The 16,693-nt window shown below is 39.3% G+C and overlaps 2 protein-coding genes across 2 annotated transcripts; both read right to left on the bottom strand.

The window, feature by feature from the left end:
* Nucleotides 1-2,973: 2,973 nt before the first annotated feature.
* On the bottom strand, nt 2,974-4,322 carry LOC115750369 (cytosolic sulfotransferase 12-like). Its single transcript, XM_030687668.2, has one exon. It carries the CDS (start codon nt 4,320-4,322, stop codon nt 3,297-3,299), a length of 1,026 nt encoding a protein of 341 aa, XP_030543528.2. The 3' UTR covers nt 2,974-3,296.
* Nucleotides 4,323-12,236: 7,914 nt separating this feature from the next.
* On the bottom strand, nt 12,237-13,341 carry LOC125314199 (cytosolic sulfotransferase 12-like). The gene has a single exon (XM_048275736.1). It carries the CDS (start codon nt 13,290-13,292, stop codon nt 12,270-12,272), a length of 1,023 nt encoding a protein of 340 aa, XP_048131693.1. The 5' UTR covers nt 13,293-13,341; the 3' UTR covers nt 12,237-12,269.
* Between the last annotated feature and the right edge of the window lie 3,352 nt (nt 13,342-16,693).

Here is a 16,693-nt window from a genome sequence, read left to right on the forward strand (position 1 = left end):
ACAGAGACGTAATCAGAAGGAGCTCTAGAGAAATCTGGACTAGAAAACTCGAACAAATGACCATCGACACGAGCTACGCCATGAGAGCATATCATTCGGGATGAGCGGTGAACATTACCTTTAGGCGATCTCCGACGAAGGAGGATATACTTCGCGTGTTCTTCGGACTGAGAGGAATCGAACAGGACCAGTCGAGGTGTCCGGCAACGTCTGGATCGGCCTTGAAATGAGCTGCAAGTTCTCGAGCTTCCTTTTCGACAATGGCGGAAGTTCCTTTTAGAGAGCCTCTCCGATCTGTTGTGTTCCTTCTCCCCTCTCCTGTCTCTCCCCCTTTTTATTTGTTGTGGCTCTGTTGCAACTGAATGTGAATCCTCCCCAACAGATTTTTTTTTTGTTTTTCTCTCCTATCCCTGTGCGTGCGAGAGATTTGCAGAACAGAGTTGCTTCTGTGGTTCTCGGTCAACGGCGTCAAAGTCAATAGGTAATCCTTTGGCGAAAAATTGTCGCTTGGGTCTTGCAAATTGGCCCTCTAATTTGATGTTTTTCTTTGCCTGTGTCATGTGTGCGTCCAAGAGAAGAGCAGGAAGGCGAGCTCTGGTCTTTAGTTTGATGGGTTGACTGGATCGACTGGGTTGGTTTAAACCGACCCAGTTGACTCAGTTTCGTATTTTTAAGCCTAATCGACCATCTATTTGACCCATTTCCCTAAACCTAACGTCAAAATTAGAACGTATAGTATGCATTTCATTTAAAGACGGCAGTCTCGAATTGAATTGGTTTAGAATTATGCGAAACCCCCTAATTTTCGATATTAATCCGAATGTAGATGTGCTCAATTAGGGCTCTTAACGACCGATTCGTGTTAATCTGACCTCACCAATGTGCTTAGAATGATGAAAAACTTGTGGGTCAAGGTTCACATGTGCATGGGTTCACTCTTAAAATGATCAATTTGATACTAATCGAAAATCGCAGACTATATTGGAAATGCAAAGAAGTCCATTTTGCCATCTGCTCAAAAATTGAAATTGATTGGACCAAAATGCAATTAAAGGTGTAAGAATCAAATGTTATAACTGACTCAAAGTAAGAAAAACAAAAGAAAAACCTCAAATGATTTTTTTGCTCAATTTGGGTCCACATTTGCGAAGGCTCATGTGACCCCAAGTTGAATTTTCCAATTTTTCAATGGCCAAAATGAAGAGGGAATTAAAAGAAAAATATTGGATATTTTCCCACCTTTTTTTTAAGCCGAAAATGCTATTTTTTTTTGTGAATTTTGGGTATTTTTCTAATATACCAAAAATATCAAAAATTGTGAAAAATGCCGAAAAATACTTTTTGTTCAAAAATGGATCCTTAACCTTGGCCAAGGCTTCCAAAATTGATTTTCCAACTTTATGAATTTTTATGGATTTTTAAAGATTTTTTCAAAAGAAAAACTGATCAAAAATCACGTGTCAACAAAGATGAGCTTGGATTTGGTTCCTGTGAAATGACATGGCAGCATTGATGGGCAGATTTCTTAGCTCATTTTAGTATAAACCAAGGCTCGACCTAGATGTACTTATTTTTCTTTCGATCCCTCATTTCGCAAGGTTGTACAGCATTGATTGTTTGTCTAAACAAGACCCTTGCTGCTGTGACATCCTCGCGGGCCAGACATGAGGGTTGTCGATCATCGTTGAGGCCCCAACTATCTCGCCAGCTTTTTCCAGGAAGATGAATAGTATGGAAAATGAAGAAAAACATTAAAAAAAAGGAAATAAAGGAAAGAAGAGAAAAGAAGAGAAGAGCAGAAAAATATTATTATAAAATTCTCAAAAAACGGCGTCGTTTTGAGTGGAGTTGGACTCATTAGATCGTCAATCGTTCCATGTAGGACGGTATGCGTTGACTAGACTGTTATGTCATCAATTTCCTACTTAAATTACTTGGATGGACTGTATTTGAAATTTTATTGGATGAATTAAATATTTTCTCTCCATGTGTGAATGGAAAAACTAGGTCGCATCCTTTGGAATTTCATATTGTCTAGAGAGTTGAGAGAGACGATATAATACCAAATTTAAGCTTGATTTGACTCACATGCTCGAAACTCGATTCGAGCTCCATCGAGCATTAATATTTATATTCAAGTTTGATTCGACTATGGATTGAGATACTGATACAATTAATTTACAAAAGAATTCGAACTTGACCTTGGAAAGTTCCAATGATATTATGATTGTATTATGTGATTTCCAAGATAAATACATTTATCTTTAACTTAATTTTCTTTGAAAACAGAAGCTTGATCAGGCGCGCAATGGTGAGCTTGACTAGACAAAATTCAAGGGATCAAAGCATTTCTTGGAAACAAGGGAATTTGTGCTGAGCAAAATTCAAGACCGCAAGTGAATGGGGAAAATTACCAAAAAAAATTCTAAAATTATTACAATTGTGTCAATTTAGTCTCAATTTTTTTTTTTGGTCAATTGATTCCTAAATCTTTAGTAATTATACTAATTCAATCTATTTAGCTGGCCGGCGCTGACAAGATAAAGTTTTCATAATATTTAAATTTTTTTCAATTTTTTCAAATTCATTATTTTTTAAAATAATTTTTTCTTTTTCTTTGATTTTCGAGCCATTTAAATTTGATCCGATCCATTCCTTTGACAGGATTGCTCCTGGCCATGCATGCACTAGCCAGACCACATAGGCTCTTCGACGCAGTCAACGCCACATGTTTTCTGAAGGATGTGGGCCCCACCAACAGATTTTTTATGCGCGTGCTCCGGAACGCGTCCTTACAAGTTTTTCAAAGGTTGCTGTTCTGCCAGCCCGAATCCTTATCTTTCATTTCTTATCTTTCATTTCTTTTCGGGGCTTGGAGGGCAAAACAAAATAGAGACATTCTCTTCCTCTTCTTCTCTTTCTGCAAGACACGAAACATCCTTCGTCTACAGCAACACAATCAGTCCGACCACATACGAATATGAACTAGAATGTTCATTAAACTACAACACATATAGAAGGCCATATGCCCCGAAGCTTCACACAGCAAAAATATAAAAAATAAAAAAGAAAACGGAATTTCAGAAGAATAACAGAAGGTAAAAATCCATAAGCTCCCAGCGAGAAGGAAAACAGCTCTTAATGAAGACTAGAATCACAACCTTGAAGTTGAAGCATCTCTCTATGGAGATTAAGCCCCACCATTGACAGTGCCGCTGAAGACCTTCCATCCTACAGCATGAGAGATACAGAGCTTAGTCAATGGCCTGCTGATGCTTTTTCTGTTTAGCAGAACTTCAAAGCTTCAAGCCAGAGCCATGCAACTTCTCTTCCGTGACGCCGTCAATCCTCTCCCCCATCTCCGCGCTCATGTAGTTCGCCCAATCTCCGACCTCGCCTCTCCTGAAGTACCAGTTGCTATCTTCTCCGGTCGACAGCTTCCCGCTCTTGTTCACCTCCAACGCGGTCAAATTTTCGAAGCTACACATCCTCAGTATTCCCTCCACCATCCCGTCTCTCAATTCTTCTTCGCCAAACGGACACCCCAAGAAATCGGCCAACCTCCTCACTTGAACATGCGGGTCCACTTTCATCTGCTCGTACGTCATGAACAGCACCTTCTCCGGCATCTCCAAGCTCGCCTTGTGGTAACCTAGCACATGGTCCCAGTAAGGCCCACAAGGGCTCAGCCCTCGACAGAACTTGTCGAGGCACTCCTGGATTGGAATCTGGCCTTTCTCTTCCGGCCTCAGCTTGTTGACGAAGTGCCACAGCGAGACGAAGTTGTCCTTGGGGTTCCTGCATAGGTAAACCAGCTTGCAGTTGGAGTCCCTCACCGACTGTGGAAGCAAGGAATAAGGCATGTGGGTCCCGAATAGCCTCGGGGGCGCTAAAGCAGCGAGGTTGGGATTTTCTTCCTTAAGATAGAGGTTGAACTCCAAGGAGGGCACGAGGTCGTGAGGGTTTTGGGTTAGGAGAGGGTGGGATCGTTGCGAGCAGGAGTCGGAGTACTTGGCACGGTTCACAAGAGCGAAGAGGATGGCCGCAAGCCAGGTGGTGCCGGATTTCGGGCTGGTGACGAGGAGGACGTCGGAGGGGTCAGCTTGGAAATGGTTTTGGCAAGTGAGGATGGGCTTCAAGATCCAGGAGGGGAGCCAGAAGCCCTGGTACGAGCGGAGAGAGGTGGGGAACCAGCCTTCTTCTAAAGGAAGAGAGGAGAGGAAGTCCGGGAACGCTTGCGGCATGTCTTCCTCTCGCAAGTACTTTAAATAGAGTGGAGAAGGAGAAGGAGGAGGAAGAGGAGGAGGTTGGGAGGGTTGCATGGCGGCGGCGGCGGCGGAGGTGGAGAATTGGAGTGAAGAGTCTGTTGATATTTAGTGGAGGCCTCTTGGATGAGAAAGATCGTTGCTGGGATGAGGTCTGAAACTTGAAACATCTTATATGAAGACGGTATGTTGGGTATTACATTAATCCCTTCATACCTGCTATTTTGTACGTACGTTAAAGGTTGTGTAATTACATTTTTCCCACAAATTTGAATTAAGAACTTTTAGTACTCCCGCCATTATAATGCTTTCCGATAACTCATTAACAACTAAACAAGCTCACTTGTAAAATTAAAGAAAAAATAACCGATAATCTACTACCAAACAATACGTAAAAGTCATTATTTTGTTGGTAACTCACCGACGAGTGAACGGATCCACTTGTGAACCTTAAAAGCAATTGAAATCCAGGCATCATTTGCTTCGTGAAAGATGAATGTTTTAGAAAATATTTTTCCAGAAACGATCCTAAATATATTTTTATCATCTATGAAGATATTTATATATAAGTTGTTGCCGATGATAAAAATATTTCTTATGGACTAATTATTTTTAGAAAATTATTTTCCAAATTATTTATTTTCTGGAAAACAATTGGAGCCCAAGTATGAAATTTGAAAAGTGGTAACACAATGGCCCCTTTGTGAAACTAAAAGCAATCGTTAATGTACAATGTGATTTAAAGGTATAAACCCATGATATTGGCGGCAATAGCTTGACCAATAAACGAGCGTACTCACAGAATCCAAATTTTATGGATAATCAAAGCTGTAACACCTTCCAATTGGAAATGTGTAAAATAATAGTTTTGCTGGTAATTAACAGACAAAAAATGGACCTCATTGTAAAATTGGAAATTTGTTCATAATATATTCGTAAATCTGAGGGTGCGTTTATTTCACGAAAAATGAGTAATTTAAAAAATATTTTCTTAAAAATAACCGCTTATATCGCTCACAAAAAAATATAATTTTTTTTGTCGCTTACGAAAATAGTTAGGCATAAGTGGTTATCGATGATGAAAATATTTTCTGTTCATTAATATTTCTAAACAGTATAAGCAATCATTTTCAAGTCGCCCATTTTTCTCGAAACGAACGTACCCGGAAAGTCGCAACGTCGGCTTTGATCCTTCTCAAATAGAGAGCAGCTCATAATCTATTGGGAACTTGAAAGAGGTCAGTATTTCAAATTACTCAAGAACGAAAAGGGTTGACTTGTGAAATTGAAGAACACTTGGTAGTCTATTATGGAATTCAAAAGTGAGAAAATCACAACTTGATATTACTAACCGGCCAAACCTACTAGTAAAACATAAAGTAGTTCTTATTCTATGGCTGAATAGGACATTGGTAAAATAACTACGGTACTTATCAAAAACCAAATAAGGATCAAGTTTTCAGTAAACTATTTTTCTTCCGGACACTATTAAACTAGCACGGAATTCTGCGACCTTTTTTTTGTTTTGTGTGTACCAAGAGATAGAATTCTTTGCCTCAATTTCAAATCATTATTTAACAAAATACATTCATTCTTAAAGAGTGATTACAACTTACTTCTCGCAAGAAAATAACGCGATAATAGTCATGATCAATGATGCTATCTATTGATAATTGTTCGGAATTATTTGAGGCAACTTAAAAGAATCTGTCATTTTCTTGATACAAGTGGAGGCTTTTATCTAGTTCACATCACATAAATTTAATTGATTCGCCATGAATCACGTTGCCGAAGTAATAGCGGATAATTCTTAACTTAATGGTCAGAACCATGGGCGATGCGTACATGCGGATGAGGAGAAACCTTTCTGGATTAGGGGAAAGAAGCAGATTTGAATTTGTCAATCGTTGCACATTCTAAGGACAGCGATTGCATGTTTTTTTTTTTTTATAAAAAAATTCAAGACTCTCCTAGTTAATATTAAACACTTAGAACTCAACTGACCGATCGATGAAACATTTAGAACTTTCAACTATTTTTTAACCTTATTCCTATCCAACTCCATGGTAGTCATGTAAGGTACCTATTTTTCTCTCATCAACTTTTTGATTGGTGGGTTACCTTGATAAACATCACAGAAATCTAAAATTTAATCCAAAAATAAATATTGGTGATGTCCATTTAAGCAAAAACCAACCATTAGAAATTTAGTTGGGAAAGGGGAGGTGGGAAGTTCGATTCCCTACCATCTCAAGCGGACTTTGGGGTGGGGATGTGTGTGTGACGGAACAAGGTTTCACAACCTAGACGTAGTGCACAATGCTTGTAAAACAGAATATGATAGGATAGAATCGGATCTTTTAAAAGATCTCGAACCGAACCAACTTAGCATTGATGTAGGTCAATCATCTCTAAATTGACTGGTCTTTACTATATGTCATAAGTAATGCGTGCTAATATCATCTTGCTTAATTTAGTGGCATGAGCGCACACTTATTTACTTAGAAACCCACGAAACACAAGCAAGTCTCGAAAACTTGATTGAGTCCGTGTCTTTACCAACGCAGGTGGTCGCAGTTTGCACGCAAGTAGCAGGCCTTTAACGAGCGACTACCGGTTCCTGAATTGGAAATTCCCGGACCGCCTGCCCAGCTCCTGGGCTAAAGGGGTTTGCTTGCGCCCCTCAAACCAATTCCTCGGAATGTCAAAGGAGTTCGCATTTTACCAAAGCAACAATGTACTTATCCCGGTCATCAAACCCGTTCGTGTTTCATGCGTTGTCCCACCAACCAGAAACGTAGATTCGTCAATATACTTATCCCGATCAAACCGGTCCATGTTTCATGCGTTGTCCCACCAACCAAAAACATCGGTTCGTCAATCACTCTTCAGGATTAACGCCGACTAACTAAAAGATATTTTTGTTTATGTGGCGGTCGGTGGACTTCTTCTGCAGGATTAACGTCGGGCGCTACAGGACAAAAGGAGGCCCATACACCATTTATCATAATATTTGTTGTGGGGGTAAAAATGTCTTTTGGCCCAACACTGGACGAAAACCAAACCTTATCCTCTCTCTCTATCTCTATCTCTATCTCTTCCCCGGGGAAACGTGCTCATCTCTATCCATCTAATTAAATAATCCCTTCTCTCTGTCCCCACACTATTTTCCCTTATCTTCACTTCATCGCTGTTACAAAATTATTTCAAGACATCCCTACCCTACCCCCGTTTAAGCACGCTGCTGAAAAGGAAATGTCGCATTTTGGACCACATCATCGACCTAACATGTCGAAGTCGCGAATTAATTAACCTCGTACACATACAATTGTACGCGCATGTAGATATTTCAAGGGGCAGTACTTGAAACGCTTTTGTTATATGAAAGAATGGAAAAAAACATTTTCAGAAGCGAATTGTTCGCATCACTAAATTGCTTAGTTCGGGCCGTACGATTTTAGGTGGATCGCAGCGTTTCATGTTATTCGCGATCAATATTTTCGAAAGTTTAGAGATCAAATTATTATTATTATTATTATTATTATTATTATTGCAGTGTCCTGATTGTGTTAATAATAATGTCAGTCGAACTTTGTAAAAAAGGAGAAAGACAGTAAGGTGGGGGCCAGCGGAGAAAAAAAAAAGGAGAGGAAAGTAAATTATATAAAAAGGTGGGGTTTTATTCCTTTTAATTTTTTACATGCTGCAGTCGTACGAGCATAGTGCTGGAGACCAAGAGCCGCACAAGAAAAAAAAAGCCGAGAACTTGAAGAAAACAGTCGCACGAAAGAAAAGAGAAAAGAACATACCGACGTTCTGATTTTCGGCCGTAAGTGTGTGATTTGTTTGGACTTGAACTCGCCAATTTGTGCGCTGAGTTTATTATATCCAATTGAGTTATTTTATTTGTAAATATTTTGAATTTGGGTACAATCTTGTGATTGCAATTATGTCAGGAGTGAAAGCTGAAATTGAGAAGTTTAACGGGAGGAATAACTTGGGGTTGTGGAGTCTCAAGATAGAGGCGTTATTGACAACTCAAGATTTAACAGAAGCATTTGAAGACAAGGTTGAGTTACTTGAAACAATGATAGATGCTAAAAGGATGTGGTAATGAGAAAAGCTAGAAATTTAATTATGTTGAATTTATCGGATGAAGTGTTAATAGAGGTAGGCAAAGAGGAGGATACCACAGCATTGTGGACAAAATTTCGGGCTCTTTATGTAATGAAGGGTTTGAACAATCGCTTATATAAGTTGAAGATGATGTTTCGGTTTAGATATCTCGAAAGTACATCTATCAGAGTCCACCTAGATGAATTTAATAAACTCATGATGGATTTGAAGAACATCGGTAAGACACTTGATTATGAAGAGCGGGTCATGATGTTGTTAGCCTCTTTACCCGAGTCATAGGAGCACTTTACTAATTCACTGTTGTAGGGGCGTACTATGATTATCTCGAAAGAGGTAAACTTTGCTTTATTTTCTAAGGAGTGGTAGAAAAAGTTGCGAGATGACAGTCTAGCATAGGATATAGCGCGGTGACTAGTGATTCGAGGTAGGGAGCAATAGCGGGCGTCCAAGAATGATAGAGGTAAAAGCAGGTATACATCATGCCATAGAAAATTCAAGGGACGTGTGAAGTGCTTTAAGTGTCACGAGGAGGGTCACATCGGGAGAGATTGTCCTAAATTGATAAATAGAGGTGATAAGCAAAAAGTCACAAGCAATGTGGCGAACATTGTTGAGGAGAGCACTAGTGATGCGGAATCTATCTCGTATGAGCACTGCCATAATCACTCCTATCTATAAGTACTAGAGACTCGATAAATATAACTTCTTTGCTAATAGCATGTGAATTTAATTATGGGTAGCACAATCTATAATGCCGCTCACCTTATGCATAGTCTAGGAACATGCACTTTCTATGCTCGAAACTCGATTCAAGCTCTAACAAGTATTAATATTTATATTCGAGTTCAACTCGACTACGGATCAAGATACCGAAATTTATTACACTTAATCTACAAAAGAAGTCGAACTTGACCTTGAAAAAGTTCAAATGATATTATGAGTGTATTATGTAATTTTCAAGATAAATTCATCTATCTTTAACTTAGTTTTCTTTGAAAACAGAAGCTTGATTAGGCTCGCAATGGTGAGCTCGACTCGGCAAAATTCAAGGGACCAAAGCATTTCTTGGAAACAAGGGAATTTGTGTTGAGAAAAATTCAAGACCATTGGTGAATTGGGAGAATTACCAAAAAAGTCCTAAATTTATTACAATTATGTCAATTCAGTCGTAATTCGTTTATTGCCCATGTGTTAAAAAAAAAAAAATTCTAAAGTGCCAATGTGTAATTCTTATTTGTCCACCGTTCAAATTTAACTGATTGGAAAGTATGCCAATAGATTTCATTAACTGGAATTAATGGAGGAATGATACTGAATATTTTTATCGTTTAGGGGCCACATTGTACAACTTAAAAGTCTATGAATGACATTGTACATTGAGTTAAAGTTCCGAGACCATTTGTATTGGTTTCCCTTTAGCACAAAAATTGTCCAGTGTATAAAGTATTGCACGGTAATGATATCTACTAGACTACATCAATCATATTTTGAATATCTATTCTACCCACATTAAATCCCACTAAAAAATATACAAGTTTCCTTACAATATATGTTTTAATTAGTTATATCCACCACAACATATGAACAATTGTCAAAAAAAGTCCTAAACATGTTGTTCGGGAGCTAATTCAGTTTAAAATTTTCCAATTTAGCTAATGAAGTCCTAAACCCTTTGATGGGTTTTCCGTGTAGTCCATTTGGGCAATTTAGATTGGAGATGGTCGTCTAGTAAGTGTCAACCATCCTCTATGCCATGGTCAGTGATTTGACGTGTCCTACTTCACTCCAAATGTTGTTTTGACATTTTTATTATTTATTTTTCCTTTTCTTCATTGTTCATCTCTTGAAAAGAGCCAATGGGGCTTGTAGAGACCTTAGTAATGGCCGGCGACCCTTTTTGTGGCCAACGAAGGCATTGCCACCCTCGTGTGAGCAGAGAAATTAGGGTTTGGCGGGAAGTTTCGTGGGGGGATCTGCAGATTCCGAGGTTGGGGGAGTTGAAGTAGAAGAAGATGAGCTTGGATTTGGTTCCTGTGAAATGACATGGCAGCATCGATGGGCGGATTTCTCAGCTCATTTTAGTATAAACCAAGGCTCGACCTAGATGTACATATTTTTCTTTCGATCCCTCGTTTCGCAAGGTTGTACAACATTGATTGTTTGTCTAAACAAGACCCTTGCTACCATGACATCCTCGCGAGCCAGACATGAGGGTTGCCGATCATCGTTGAGGCCCCAACTATCCCGCCAGCTTTTTCCAGGAAGATGAATAGTATGGAAAATGAAGAAAAACATTAAAAAAAAGGAAATAAAGGAAAGAAGAGAAGAGAAGAAAAATATTATTATAAAATTCTTAAAAAACGGTGTCGTTTTGAGTGGAGTCGGACTCATTAGATCGTCAATCGTTCCATGTAGGACGGCATGCGTTGACTAGACTATTATATCATCAATTTCCTACTTAAATTGGCTGGATGGACTGTATTTGAAATTTTATTGGATGAATTAAATATTTTCTCTCCATGTGTGAATGGAAAAACTGGGTCGCATCCTTTGGAATTTCATATTGTCTAGAGAGTTGAGAGAGACAATATAATACCAAATTTAAGCTTGATTTGACTCACATGCTCGAAACTCGATTCGAGCTCCATCGAGCATTAATACTTATATTCGAGTTTGATTCGACTATGGATTGAGATACCGATACAATTAATTTACATAAGAATTCGAACTTGACCTTGGAAAGTTCAAATGATATTATCATTGTATTATGTGATTTCCAAGATAAATACATTTATCTTTAACTTAATTTTCTTTGAAAACAGAAGCTTGATCAGGCGCGCAATGGTGAGTTCGACTAGACAAAATTCAAGGGACCAAAGCATTTCTTGGAAACAAGGGAATTTGTGCTCAGCAAAATTCAAGACCGCAAGTGAATGGGGAAAATTACCAAAAAAAAATGCTAAAATTATTACAATTATGTCAATTTAGTCTCAATTTTTTTTTTGTCAATTGATTCCTAAATCTTTAGTAATTATGCTAATTCAGTCTATTTAGCTGGCCGTCGCTGACATGATAAAATTTTCATAATATTTAAAAATTTTTCAATTTTTTCAAATTCATTATTTTTTAAAATAATTTTTTCTTTTTCTTTGATTTTCGTGCCATTTAAATTTGATCCGATCCTATCCATTCTTGGACAGGATTACTCCTGGCCATGCATGCACTAGCCAGACTGCACAGGCTCAATCCGTGTCGGTGAAAAATTTCATGGGTGCTTTCTTCGACGCAGTCAACGCCACATGTTTTCTGAAGGATGTGGGCCCCACCAACAGATTTTTTATGTGTGTGCTCCGGATTGCGTCCTTACAAGTTTTTCAAAGGTTGCTGTTCTGCCAGCCCGAATCCTTATCTTTCATTTCTTATCCTTCATTTCTTTTCGGGGCTTGGAGGGCAAAACAAAATAGAGACATTCTCTTCCTCTTCTTCTCTTTCTGCAAGACACGAAACATCCTTCGTCTACAGCAACACAATCAGTCCGACCACATACGAATATGAACTAGAATGTTCATTAAACTACAACACATGTAGAAGGCCATATGCCCCGAAGCTTCACACAGCAAAAATATAAAAAATAAAAAAGAAAACGGAATTTCAGAAGAATAACAGAAGGTAAAAATCCATAAGCTCCCAGCGAGAAGGAAAACAGCTCTTAATGAAGACTAGAATCACAACCTTGAAGTTGAAGCATCTCTCTATGGAGATTAAGCCCCACCATTGACAGTGCCGCTGAAGACCTTCCATCCTACAGCATGAGAGATACAGAGCCTAGTCAATGGCCTGCTGATGCTTTTTCTGTTTAGCAGAACTTCAAAGCTTCAAGCCAGAGCCATGCAACTTCTCTTCCGTGACGCCGTCAATCCTCTCCCCCATCTCCGCGCTCATGTAGTTCGCCCAATCTCCGACCTCGCCTCTCCTGAAGTACCAGTTGCTATCTTCTCCGGTCGACAGCTTCCCGCTCTTGTTCACCTCCAACGCGGTCAAATTTTCGAAGCTACACATCCTCAGTATTCCCTCCACCATCCCGTCTCTCAATTCTTCTTCGCCAAACGGACACCCCAAGAAATCGGCCAACCTCCTCACTTGAACATGCGGGTCCCCTTTCATCTGCTCGTACGTCATGAACAGCACCTTCTCCGGCATCTCCAAGCTCGCCTTGTGGTAACCTAGCACATGGTCCCAGTAAGGCCCACAAGGGGTCAGCCCTCGACAGAACTTGTCGAGGCACTCCTGGATTGGAATCTGGCCTTTCTCTTCCGGCCTCAGCTTGTTGACGAAGTGCCACAGCGAGACGAAGTTGTCCTTGGGGTTCCTGCATAGGTAAACCAGCTTGCAGTTGGAGTCCCTCACCGACTGTGGAAGCAAGGAATAAGGCATGTGGGTTCCGAATAGCCTCGGGGGCGCTAAAGCAGCGAGGTTGGGATTTTCTTCCTTAAGATAGAGGTTGAACTCCAAGGAGGGCACGAGGTCGTGAGGGTTTTGGGTTAGGAGAGGGTGGGATCGTTGCGAGCTGGAGTCGGAGTACTTGGCACGGTTCACAAGAGCGAAGAGGATGGCCGCAAGCCAGGTGGTGCCGGATTTCGGGCTGGTGACGAGGAGGACGTCGGAGGGGTCAGCTTGGAAATGGTTTTGGCAAGTGAGGATGGGCTTCAAGATCCAGGAGGGGAGCCAGAAGCCCTGGTACGAGCGGAGAGAGGTGGGGAACCAGCCTTCTTCTAAAGGAAGAGAGGAGAGGAAGTCCGGGAACGCTTGCGGCATGTCTTCCTCTCGCAAGTACTTTAAATAGAGTGGAGAAGGAGAAGGAGGAAGAGGAGGAGGTTGGGAGGGTTGCATGGCGGCGGCGGCGGAGGTGGAGAATTGGAGTGAAGAGTCTGTTGATATTTAGTGGAGGCCTCTTGGATGAGAAAGATCGTTGCTGGGATAAGGTCTGAAGCTTGAAACATCTTATATGAAGACGGTATGTTGGGTATTACATTAATCCCCTCATACCTGCTATTTTGTACGTACGTTAAAGGTTGTGTAATTACATTTGTCCCACAAATTTGAATTAAGAACTTTTAGTACTCCCGCCATTATAATGCTTTCCGATAACTCATTAACAACTAAACAAGCTCACTTGTAAAATTAAAGAAAAAATAGCCGATAATCTACTACCAAACAATACGTAAAAGTCATTATTTTGTTGGTAACTCACCGACGAGTGAACGGATCCACTTGTGAACCTTAAAAGCAATTGAAATCCAAGCATCGTTTGCTTCGTGGAAGATGAATGTTTTAGAAAATATTTTTTCAGAAACGATCCTAAATATATTTTTATCATCTACGAAGATATTTATATATAAGTTGTTGCCGATGATAAAAATATTTCTTATTGACTAATTATTTTTAGAAAATTATTTTCCAAATTATTTATTTTGTGGAAAACAATTGGAGCCCAAGTATGAAATTTGATAAATGGTAACACAATGGCCCCTTTGTGAAACTAAAAGCAATCGATAATGTACAATGTGATTTAAAGGTATAAACCCATTATATTGGCGGCAATAGCTTGACCAATAAACGAGCGTACTCACAGAATCCAAATTTTATGGATAATCAAAGCTGTAACACCTTCCAATTGGAAATGTGTAAAATAATAGTTTTGCTGGTAATTAACCGACAAGAAATGGACCCCATCGTGAAATTGGAAATTTGTTCATAATATATTCGTAAATCCGAGGGTGCGTTTATTTCGCGAAAAATGAGTAATTTAAAAAATATTTTCTTAAAAATAACCGCTTATATCGCTCACAAAAAAATATAATTTTTTTTGTCGCTTACGAAAATAGTTAGGCATAAGTGGTTATCGATGATGAAAATATTTTCCGTTGATTAATATTTCTAAACAGTATAAGCAATCATTTTCAAGTCGCCCATTTTTCTCGAAACGAACGTACCCGGAAAGTCGCAACGTCGGCTTTGATCCTTCTCAAATAGAGAGCAGCTCATAATCTACTGGGAACTTGAAAGAGGTCAGTATTTCAAATTACTCAGCAACGAAAAGGGTTGACTTGTGAAATTGAAGAACACTTGGTAGTCTATTATGGAATTCAAAAGTGAGAAAATCACAACTTGATATTACTAACCGGCCAAACCTACTAGTAAAACATAAAGTAGTTCTTATTCTATGGCTGAATAGGACATTGGTAAAATAACTACGGTACTTATCAAAAACCAAATAAGGATCAAGTTTTCAGTAAACTATTTTTCTTCCGGACACTATTAAACTAGCACGGAATTCTGCCACCTTTTTTTTTGTTTTGTGTGTACCAAGAGATAGAATTCTTTGCCTCAATTTCAAATCATTATTTAACAAAATACATTCATTCTTAAAGAGTGATTACAACTTACTTCTCGCAAGAAAATAACGCGATAATAGTCATGATCAATGATGCTATCTATTGATAATTGTTCGGAATTATTTGAGGCAACTTAAAAGAATCTGTCATTTTCTTGATACAAGTGGAGGCTTTTATCTAGTTCACATCACATAAATTTAATTGATTCGCCATGAATCACGTTGTCGAAGTAATAGCAGATAATTCTTAACTTAATGGTCGGAACCATGGCCGATGCGGACATGCAGATGAGGAGAAACCTTTTCGGATTAGGGGAAAGTAGCAGATTTGAATTTGTCAATCGTTGCACATTCTAAGGATAGCGATTGCATGTTATTTTAAAAAAAAAAATTCAAGACTCTCCTAGTTAATATTAAACACTTAGAACTCAACCGACCGATCGATGAAACATTTAGAACTTTCAACTATTTTTTAACCTTATTCCTATCCAACTCCATGGTAGTCATGTAAGGGCCCTATTTTTCTCTCATCAACTTTTTGATTGGTGGGTTACCTTGATAAACATCACCGAAATCTAAAACTTAATCCAAAAATAAATATTGGTGATGTCGATTTAAGCAAAAACCAACCATTAGAAATTTAGTTGGGAAAGGGGAGGTGGGAAGTTCGATTCCCTACCATCTCAGGCAGACTTGGGGGTGGGGATGTGTGTGTGACGGAACAAGGTTTCACAACCTAGACGTAGTGCACAATGCTTGTAAAATAGAATATGATAGGATAGAATCAGATCTTTTTAAAAGAAAAGTCCTAGTTGAAAAGGCAAAGAAAAGAGAAATAGAAATTAATTTTTGGAAAGTGAAAGTGTGATGGATTCCTATATAACTTAAGTGACACAATAAAAGCTTTTTCTATTCTTTTATTAACTGATTTATGTATCGGATTCCATTCGCTTCATGATTGGGAACTAATGATTTGCTATGCCTACGGAGATTTTGAATTTGCTCTGCCCCACGATGAAGATAAGAATGAGGCCCTAATAAACGCACAAGAAAAATGCTTGAATGGGATCCTTTGCCCCCGTCTATCGGGAATCTTGTTAATGGGTTTGCCCCGCCCACCGAATGGGATTTCTAAATTAAGAAAAAAAAATAATCAGCAAAAGTAGAAATGAGGGAATAAAAGATATCTGCAGGCCGATAGAGCACTTATAAGTAATGGTTAAATTGTCTTTACAAGTGACTGATCCAAATCAACTTAGCATTGATGTAGGTCAATCATCTCTAAATTGACTGGTCTTTACTATATTTCGTAAGTAATGCGTGCTAATATCCGTCTGCTTAATTTAGTGGCATGAGCGCACACCTATTTATTTAGAAACTCACGAAACACATGCAAGTCTCAAAAACTTGATTGAGTCTGTGTCTTTACCAACGCAGGTGGTCGCAGTTTGCACGCAACTAGCACGCCTTTAACGAGCGACTACCGGTTCCTGAATTGGAAATTCCCGGACCGCCTGCCCAGCTCCTGGGCTAAAGGGGTTTGCTTGGACCCCTCAAACCAATTCCTCGGAATGTCAAAGGAGTTCGCATTTTACCAAAGCAACAATATAGTTATCCCGATCATCAAACCCGTTCGTGTTTCATGCGTTGTCCCACCAACCATAAACGTAGATTCGTCAATATACTTATCCCGATCAAACCGGTCCATGTTTCATGCGTTGTCCCACCAACCAAAAACATCGGTTCGTCAATCGCTCTTCAGGATTAACGCCGACTAACTAAGAGATATTTTTGTTTATGTGGCGGTCGGTGGACTTCTTCTGCAGGATTCACGTGGGGCGCTACAGGACAAAAGGAGGCCCATACACCATTTACCATAATATTTGTTGTGGGGGTA

Source organism: Rhodamnia argentea, chromosome 3 (genome assembly GCF_020921035.1).
Source record: "Rhodamnia argentea isolate NSW1041297 chromosome 3, ASM2092103v1, whole genome shotgun sequence".
In the NCBI taxonomy this organism is placed as follows: Eukaryota; Viridiplantae; Streptophyta; class Magnoliopsida; order Myrtales; family Myrtaceae; genus Rhodamnia; species Rhodamnia argentea.